Source organism: Arvicanthis niloticus, chromosome X (genome assembly GCF_011762505.2).
Source record: "Arvicanthis niloticus isolate mArvNil1 chromosome X, mArvNil1.pat.X, whole genome shotgun sequence".
Lineage (NCBI taxonomy): Eukaryota > Metazoa > Chordata > Mammalia > Rodentia > Muridae > Arvicanthis > Arvicanthis niloticus.
Window position 1 is genome coordinate 53,981,091 of NC_047679.1, and position 9,590 is coordinate 53,990,680.

At 46.8% G+C, this 9,590-nt stretch overlaps 1 protein-coding gene across 12 annotated transcripts in view; it reads left to right on the forward strand.

The window, feature by feature from the left end:
* The window catches only part of Eda (ectodysplasin A), a 331,809-nt gene extending 322,219 nt beyond the window's left edge, over positions 1-9,590 (forward strand). For 2 of the 12 annotated variants that reach the window (XM_076919122.1, XM_076919126.1), the window contains 4 exons: positions 251-285; positions 1,203-1,254; positions 3,851-3,975; positions 4,497-5,693. In XM_076919122.1, the coding sequence (XP_076775237.1) occupies positions 251-285; positions 1,203-1,254; positions 3,851-3,975; positions 4,497-4,772 (488 nt within the window). In that variant the 3' untranslated portion in view covers positions 4,773-5,693. The other 10 variants (XM_076919125.1, XM_034485697.2, XM_076919127.1 and 7 more) reach the window with 6 other exon arrangements.

Here is a 9,590-nt window from a genome sequence, read left to right on the forward strand (position 1 = left end):
GCCAACTTCCCTGCTGGAATCTAGACGCTCTGAAGATGAAGGTCTGTCGGGACAGGAATGGGAAGGAGGGGATGCTCTCTCCCATTGGCAGCCCCATGTTGTACTGTGACTCCTTCCAGCTGTAAGACCTAGAGAAGGAAATTCCTCCATGGCTGGCTGTGGAATCGAGGCTATGAAGCCCTGGCGGCTGAAATGGGAAAGGAAAGTAGAAAAGAGTACAGTGCTCTGACTGCCCCATCCTATTTTGCAGGTGCCGCTGATAAAACTGGAACTCGGGAAAACCAGGTTGGCTGGAGATTATTGTCTTCCAGGGGAGGAGGGATGGCCTCAGGCTTGGCGTCACCTTGAAGTCCTCTGCCTATGAAATTCCCAGAGGCTTTATTTTCTGTCACCCTGGAAGTTCTGAGGTTTTCACTGGCAGTCATTGCCAAGGTCTATGAATTGAAAAGTTTCACCCCAAGGATGTGCTTTTAGCTAAGGGAACACAGTCTTGCCTTGACCATTTTACTTATTTCATGAGTGACAGAGGGTCACTACAGCCAGATCCAATAGTCCATAGAAATAACCTACCTGTCAGGTCTATATGCCTAGGCCTCTGACTTCCAAGCCACCCCAGATGCCTAATGGCATTCAAACTGCCTAGAATCTGAAGCTGAGAGTTTGTATGTCCATGAAAAGCAGCCAACTAGCTGTAGGCTGAGGACAGCCTGGGCTTCCCCCTTAATAGCCTTATAGGTTCCTTCCTGGTCCTTGAGTTTCCCAATCTGTGTCTTTTGGCAGGTTTTACTACACAGCCTCATATCATCCCTTCCCAGCAACTAGCCTCGCTACGCTTAGTTGGCCACAATGATAAATCTACAGAGTTTCACAGTCCTTATATGTTGTGGGCAATTTTATATTCACTACCTTATTAAATCTTGCCCTGTGGAAGTGGCCAACAGAGATTTGTATAATTCCCACTTCACAATTGGGAGAAATAAAGCTCAGAGGCATCACATTTGGCTGAAGGTCACATGGTGAAGAAGTGGTAGAACTATAGTCTTACTATGTTTTAGGAGAAATATAGCTACTAATATCCCGAGACAGAGGAGGAGGGACCAGAATTGGGATACAAAGAGTCTAGAAGCCAGAGGTAAAAAACACAGGACTGCAGGACACGGCAAGCAGCCATTACAGTGACTCTCTTCTTCTCATCTTCTCAGCCTGCTGTGGTGCATCTGCAGGGCCAAGGGTCAGCAATTCAAGTCAAAAATGGTAAGAATCAAAGTAGTCTCTCTCCCTACTAAGACTTCCTCCCTTCCTTCATTCCCAGCCTCCAAATAATCAGCCAGCCTAGCTCCTCCCAAGTCACTGAATATCCTTGGCATTGAAGGATAGGGCATTTCCTACTCCGTCCTGCCCTCTACTGGTTGTCTTAAGTAACTGCTTGCACCAAGACCAGATGCTACACCCAAATTGTATTTAATTTTGTTTTTGCAGTATAAGGGGGCCAACCCAGGGCCTCGTGAATGCTAACCAAACATACTACCTTTGCACTACATACTCAGCCTCTAAGTTGTGTTTAGAATCCACTAATGTGGGGATCTGAAAAGAACTTGGGAACCTTATCTGTGGAGGCTGACTTGATGGTTATATCAGTCACCATGGAAATATATGTAATTTAATAAACACTTTCATAGTGCAAACTAAGGAAGTTAGAACTATATTAAATAAATTATTTTGTCTGATTGCTCTATACAGAGAATGGCTGGAGAGAGTGCTTCTCCCAGAGAAGGGGACATGTTAGTGTCTAGGAAGTAAGAGACATTAGTGTCTATCAAAAGCAAAAACATGTTAATGGGACTTAGAAAAGCTGATTTGATGTTATACCTTCATTTATGAGATAGGGAGACAAAGTCCCAAAAGAGACTAGAAATACCAAAGTAAACCATACTGCCTTATGTGTGCATGGTACTTTAGAATTCCCAAATGGTTTGTCTTTTTATTTAACCTTCACAACCACTCTGTGAGGTAGGTATTGCAATGCTCCTTTTTTTACAACCACAGAAACTAAAGCTTAGAGAACTTAATTTAACTAGCCCAAGATTTTGTAGTTAAGTTAGGAGCTGAGATTCAAAACCATATCTTTCTAGCTCTCCGAACTGTGCTATGCTGCTTCAGTGATGTGTGTGTACACTCCACTGAGTGATTAGGTTCATTTTCTTCCCCCAAAGAGACATGAACATTCATTAAAGAACAGCTCTTTGAAATAATGTCCAGTCTCCAGGGTGCCCAAAGCCTAAAATGCATGAACCCCCAGGAGTCTTGGAAAGCAGCAAGCCAGCCAACATACCAGCTACTTACAGAACTTGGAGTGGAAGGGAGGGGCTATGGGCAGAAACAGTAAATGAAGGTTACAAAACCTCTACTTGGGGACAGCTTCTAAGAGCACAGACAGTCCTGAAGTATCTGTGCTGAGTTCCTCTCATCATTGGAGTTAGCTACTCCCTTGACTGTCACTTGAAAACCCAGTCTAATAGCCTCCCAAGTACATGTAGGAGTAGAGGAAGAGGAAAACACTAGCAGCCCTGTAGGAGGCCAAGCATGTGGGACCCAGGGTCCTGGGTGGGCCATAATCACAATCCTTCCTGGAAGAACATGGTCAGACAGGAAATAGATTTGTTTGGATATCTAAGTGGTGGCTTTAGTGATCATTCTATGCAAAAGCTGTTCATTTTGCCCCCCACTACCATAACAGAGTGAGATAATTTCCAGTCCCTGCAAGCAAATTCCCAGTAGTAGTTTCTGCTGACCAGCAGACATGAGGAGCAAGGTCACAGTGAGAGGACACTGGGCAGAGCAGTTCAGAGAAGTACTGGAGCCAGGACTCGGATGGCCTTCTTTTCCACTATGCATCAGAGAGGTAGACCTTCTGAGACTGGCCAAGAATGGATGTTTAAAGCATAATCTTTTGTGTGAAGAACAAATGGCTGAGAGAAAATGACTCTGTGAACTTAGTTTACCTCTTCTTAGGGTAGGAAGAAACATCTTTCTATCTGCAAGCTGGGAGGAAAAATAGTTCTCCATCATCTCATGCTTGTGTCCTCAACTGAATTAAGGATATGAAACAAATGCTTTGCCAAGGGTGCCTCAACTCCTAGGCACATTCAGTCTACTGAAACCTGGCAGGCTATCCCCCAGTACTGGGGCCTGGTTACTGGCGGTCACTATCCCCAGCTGCCTTGGAGTCTGAGTGTGATCACCCCTGATACTGAATTACCACCATCTAGTTCTCCAGACAGATGGATTGTTTGATTAACTGGTTTCCTGGGGCCCTCGGGAGGCTTCCCAGAAAAGAGTGGGTGTGGAGGAGCCATAGAAAAGAATCTATTAAGAAGAGACACAAACACAGGAGCCTCTGAGACAAGAGAGGAATTCGGGTGATATTGCTAGCAAAGTGAAATTGAATACTAAGACTTAGCCTGCCACTCAGTGTCTGGATTTTGCCTGTGCAGTCACCATAACAACAACAAAAAAATATGGCCATGTGGCTACTCTCCCCTTTCACCATCTCCACCTCAGATTCCAGCTAGAAGGTAAAGAGCCTTATTGATGGAATGGTCGAGAATGCAAGGACAAAGACTGATGTGCAGATCCCTAGGCCCCCTAGGGGCAAGCCTAGAAGCCACTTTACAAACAGCACAACTTTCCTGCTTTCAAATGTTCTTTTAAAATCTTGGCCCTTGAAACTTTTGTGCTCATTGGTGTTAGATAGGGTTGGTGGGGAAGGGGGGGTTATTACTTGGTATTTATTTCTGTTGCCCAGATTATTTTGACATGTACTGAGTGACTGCCCTTCTCTCATACTGAGATCTTTCAGGTGGAGTGCTCAATGACTGGTCTCGCATCACTATGAACCCCAAGGTGTTTAAGCTACATCCCCGCAGTGGGGAGCTGGAGGTACTGGTGGACGGCACCTACTTCATCTATAGTCAGGTAGAAGTGAGTACGGTCTTAGGCCTAACTCTTCTTATATCCAGGGTGCAGATATGGTGCAGGCCACCTAGGGGCACTGTGAAGCAAGCCAAAGGCATCCAGTGGCTAACTTCCTGCAGTGCTGGGGAAAGGGGTGGCCGATTTCACACTGGGAGGGAGTTGAAGGGAGGAAAGACCAAGGAACCCATTTCATTTTCCCCCTAGAAAAAAAATCACTGAAAAACTGTAAAGAGGCCTCTCCCACACCCTGCTCTCTGATCCCCTCTTACAGGGCCCCAGGCCCCCACTTCCCCTCTGAGTTGTTTGGTTCCACAGATGGACCTGACCTTACTCTAAGGTTTTAAGACTAAGTTCCAGAGCTGCAGAGACCCCCTCCCCTAGCTAGCATGGTGTAATAATGAACAGGGATCCTGTGAACCTTCTCTCTACCTCAAGAAGATTTCTGACTCTTTCCTTCCTCTTTCTCCCATTTGTTTCTCTCTGTTTCTGTTGTTGTCACCTCCTTGCTGTCATTCTCCCAGACCTTTCTCCCCTCCACTTTTGTCTTTCTCCTGCCCTGGGCCCATTCCCCACAGGTCTGCCAGTGGCCATTCATTTCCATCCCTCATTGCGTGCCTCCATCCGGGCTCGGGCTCTCAAAGCTACTAGTAATAGGCCTTGAGGTCAGGGTTTCCAGGAGTCAGGCAGCAAACAGGCAGATAAACAGAAGGACTATGAAACTGACAAATGGCTCTCAAGAAAAAGTGACTAGAGAAGTTGGGTTAAGCAGTACCCGTCTGGCACACAGAGGGTCCTGAGCCAAGAGATGCTGTGCCATTTAAATATGCTGCTTCCTATCAAAGAACCTGTGGAGTCACTTTTATGAAGTGATTTGAGGCATCAAATGAAGGACAGTTCCCATTCCTATGGGTCATGTGAGCATAACCCCAATATCCTGCGGACTAAATTCCATTTAGTAGTGGGAAGAAGTCGGAGCCGAGGGTGGGATGTGCTGGCAGAAGGTAACGAAGGATGGAGATTAAATGTCTGGACTCAGGAGAGGATTAGGAGTGAGTGAGCCACATGAGCTAAGAAAGTCTCAGTGAGGCCAGGCCTCATACTTCCTCCTGGCCACAGAATAGAGTTAGGCGCCTAGGATTCACATCCACTGTCTCATTTGTATAGGCCAGCACCCCATCTCTCAGGATCTGCTTCTTCATTCAGCAAGAGAGAGGGCCAAGCTGTGCTGAGTCAGGGAGAGGCCTGCAGGACAGAAGAGGACACCGTAAGCTTAGGACGCTCCTGTTCACAGCCTGCAGAAATGGGAAGTCAGTACAGCGACCTCCCTGGGGCACCAGAGATTTCTAAGTGTGTTCCTAAGCTGTCTTTAGTGTGGGGAAGTTGGTGTGTCCGGAGCATTGATTAAGCACCTAAGGAGAGTGCAGCACTGCTTCGTGCCAGGGTTATGGAGTGGAGCCAGGGAAATGGCACATAAGGCTGTTCTCAGCCTTAGGCAAGTCTTTAAGAAAGGTTCACTCAGCCCTCTGAACTTGTGGAGTAGGGGAAGGGCAGTGTGATCCTGTCACCCTGCTGTTCCTGCCAACCAACAGGCACACTTTTGGGTGGCACTGCCTCTGCACAAGGTATACTGGCAGCTCATCTGAGGAGATTTTATCTGCTCACCAGGGGAGGGCCCCACCCTCTTTTTCCTCTCTCCCCCAATCCCTTCTCGTTGCCTCTCACCCAGGTGTACTACATCAACTTCACTGACTTTGCCAGCTACGAGGTGGTGGTGGATGAGAAGCCCTTCCTGCAGTGCACCCGCAGCATCGAGACAGGGAAGACCAACTACAACACTTGCTATACTGCAGGCGTGTGCCTCCTCAAGGCCAGGCAGAAAATTGCAGTGAAGATGGTGCATGCTGACATCTCTATCAATATGAGCAAGCACACCACCTTCTTTGGTGCCATCAGGCTGGGCGAAGCCCCTGCATCCTAGATTCTCCCATTCCACCCTGGCCCATGCCCCTGCCCCAGGTTTGGGAGCCAGGACTCCCAAAACCTCTAACTGCTGCTGTGTGTGGAATGAGGTATATTGGCATTGCAGCCACAGGGAGAAATGCCCCATGCTATTTATTCCCCAGTGACTCCAGGATGACAAGGCCTACATGACTTCCCAGAATGACCTTGAGTTGCCAGGACAGTGGATGGAGCCCCAGGATTTTCAAGAAGCAGAACCTTCTTAGGCTCCCTGCCGACTGGCTTATGGTGACTCCTCAATCCCTAGGTCCCTCATCAGATATATCATTTGTTGCACTAAAATGAGGATACAAGACAGTAGGCCACAAAAAGCAAAGGTGCACTCCAGATTCTAGGGGTGATGGGGGGCAGCTTCGCTCCTGGCTGGGGCTGACATTAAGTTGCAACTTAAGGAGAGGGTCAGGTCAGAAGAAGGCAAGTCCTTGTGGTAAAGACCTGGGCAATAACCTGCCAAGTAGGTATCCTTGGCAGAAGAGGCATTCTTGTTGGATTGCACTATAACCTACTAGAGGATCAAAGAGAACTTCCCACTCAGGCCGAGAGGTATTCTGTGGCAGCTTGCTGGACTCCAGAGCTGGGAACTTTGCTTTTCCTTGGAATGATTGCAGGAATGGCCACAAGCCTGCCTATATAAGAAGCTGACTCTATATTCAGGGCCATGCATGTTTCACTGTGTTTACAGCTATGTTCTGCTCTCGGAAAACTACCTGGAGTCTTCCCACCTGTCACCCTCCCCAGACTGACTAGAAATTATATCTTCTTTCTCCACAGTGCCTACCTCTGATTGAGACAGGTGCTTCACAGTATATTCTTTAAATTGCCTGGTCACAAAGAATTTTCCATTGATTAGGCAATACAATTATTACTCATCTAATTCTAATCAAAGTGTGTCTGGGAACAGATGGTTAAACTGGATAACCTCCAAAAAAATCCCTTAGAGTTTGAATATAGGTGTCACTCAACAGTTGCCTGCCACAATAGATGTCAGAATTCCCAAACCCTAGACTCCCTTGGGCATCAGCAAAGCATGGCTTTTCTAACTTTCCCAGAGAGAGGCGGGGGAAGTGGGGATAGAACAGGAAATGCTGTCCATGTTTGTTAAAACCCAAGGTCTTATCTGAAAGAATAGCATGTGATGGCCAATGAGCCCAGTCTTTCTGTGCCACTCTCCTAGAGCCAGGCTCAAGAGAAACCATCTGTCTGGCTATTGGGCAGGATTCTGATACCTACTTCAGGTCCAAAGGCACTTCCACCAGTTTTCCTGCATGGTCATATGCTTGATTCATGAGCCTTCTCTCCAATTGCCTAGCTTTAGGGTACCAGGCATAGCCCAAAGCTGGAAGGGTCAACCTTCTCTAGCCTGTTTCTTTTGCTCCTGAAGTGTATTTCTTTTTGAAGAGATGGGGGATACATCCCTGAAATTCTTCAAGAATATCAGGTACTGATTTTTCAGCTGTAGCTCCATTTCCAAGTTGAAGGACCACATTCCTTGGTCCTTCAAGGGTCGGGGCAAGAAGTGGTAGGCCAGGGCACCTTTATCTAATGCTAATGACAGCCTTACAACCAGGAATGAGGTCAATTTTAGACATGCATCTGATCCTAGAGGCCTTGAACAGTCAGCAGTGGTAGCAAGAACTAACAGATCCTCTTCTTAGTGTTTGAAGGTTGCTTCCTCTTAATTTCCTTTAAAGAAGATGGGGCAGAGAATTATCACAGTTACCATTGTGTAGGTAAGGCTAGAAGAGAAAGTGCATTCACTAAGCACTAACCCATAAGTCACACAAACCTTACCTTTTAGTGAGGTATCACTCCCAAGCTAGTCTCTTACCACACAGAGCACTGTGTGGAATTCGGGTCCAGAGAGAAAAATTAGAAGCGATCACTTGGAACTGACATCATTGTGGAGTCCTGGGGAGAAACCTAGCACTGCTCAATTTTTATTGCTATGGTACTGCCTATTCTCTTGGCTGCCATCAGCTCTGTGGAAGAAGTTTTGGGTGTTTTCTAACCCTGAGTTAAGCTCTGGGACCCATAGAACTGGTAGCCTTCATGACCTTTCACCCATTGGACAAAAGCAGCAGCTATCACACAAGGAGCTGCTATGTGGGGCAAGGTCTTCTGTCTTCCATTCCTGACCCTAGATACTAGTTCTGGGAGCCAGTCTGCTTCTTGGGGTTAAGTGTGACCCTTTCTCTCCTCCTGACAATATTACAAAGACCTCGATGTTGCCAGAACATCTTCCTCATGTTGATGATGTTGAGAGGTTGCCCTCTCAAGAACAGAGGGAAAAGCTAAGAGGACCATTCTAAAGGAAATAAAGGAAGTTGCCTAACTGTGCCCTGCAGGACATGCCAACCCCATTATATGCTCTGTGCATGGAGATCATAGGAGAAGCAGACTTCCCTACCCTTTCTTCATTCTGAACCCTCTCAAGGAGCCCCAGATGAAGAGGGCTGAGGGAAGTAAATGGAGAGTATGGAGCCTGCTGTGCTGTGGTCACTGGCAAAGTAATGAAGCATTTACTGATAGGAGAATAGGGATATAGATTTACAGTTTGGAATTGTTGTGGTATAAAGTTTTCCCAAGGTTAGCATAGAGAATGGGATGGGGACATGTTTGTGTAAGCAGATGACATGTTAGAAGGAAAATTGCATGGCAGGAGCCTCTACCAGCTGCTTGAGCTTCAAAAGCCAAGCTGGCATAAAATTGTACCTGCTGGATGTTGTTTGGCTACTGGCTCCCTAGAAGATGTATCATTTGCCTTAGTTGCCCCTTTATCCATCCTGAGCCTAATCTCTGCAGTTTAGTAAGAAAAGGCTAAGGACCCTAGAGACAAACAAGGGCTTTGGTCCTCATGTGAGTGCTTGCATTTTATGCATCTTCTAGTGGATGCAAACAGATATAGAGAAATCTTTGACCTAGAAAGGCTTTTAGAGGGAATACAGCCCAACCTACATCCCATCCTGTTACTCATATGTAATTGATGTCCAGAGAAGGAAACTGGCCCACCTAAGACAGTGTGCAGGCCCCCCACCTCCAGATTCAGCAGTAGAAGGAGGCAGAGCAGCCTGTCCTATGGGGCCTCCTCTTTCATACACCCACAGACTCAAAGCTAGAAGTTCTTATCTCCCTTCAGGAGCCTGGCAAGGCAGGGAGTGTGGCTACAGTCTCCATCAGAACTTGCCTCCCCACACACAGTCCCCCCAAGATATTTGCACACCTCCTGCCTCTGGACGAGAAGCTCTAAGGCTCTGAGCCAGTTTTTAGTCCTCCCTAGTGAGGCCTGAGGTTCCACCCTTGCCTGTGTGCTCTCCCTGGGCCATGCCTACTACAGAACCTGATTTGTTTTCTTCATTCATTTCAGGGCTCTCTCCAGGAGAGGGTGAGGTGTGTCATTTCTTTATTCAAAAAGCTTCCAGCTGATGAGGATAAGGGGAGAATGGCCTGGAGCAGGCCTAATGCTGCTTTGGGGAATCAGCATCCTGTGTGAGATACTGTGTATATAAACTATATATATATATAATGTATATAAACAGGGATGTAAGTTTGTGTAAATTAATGGTTTATTCTTTGCAAATAAAGTGCTCCCCTCACCA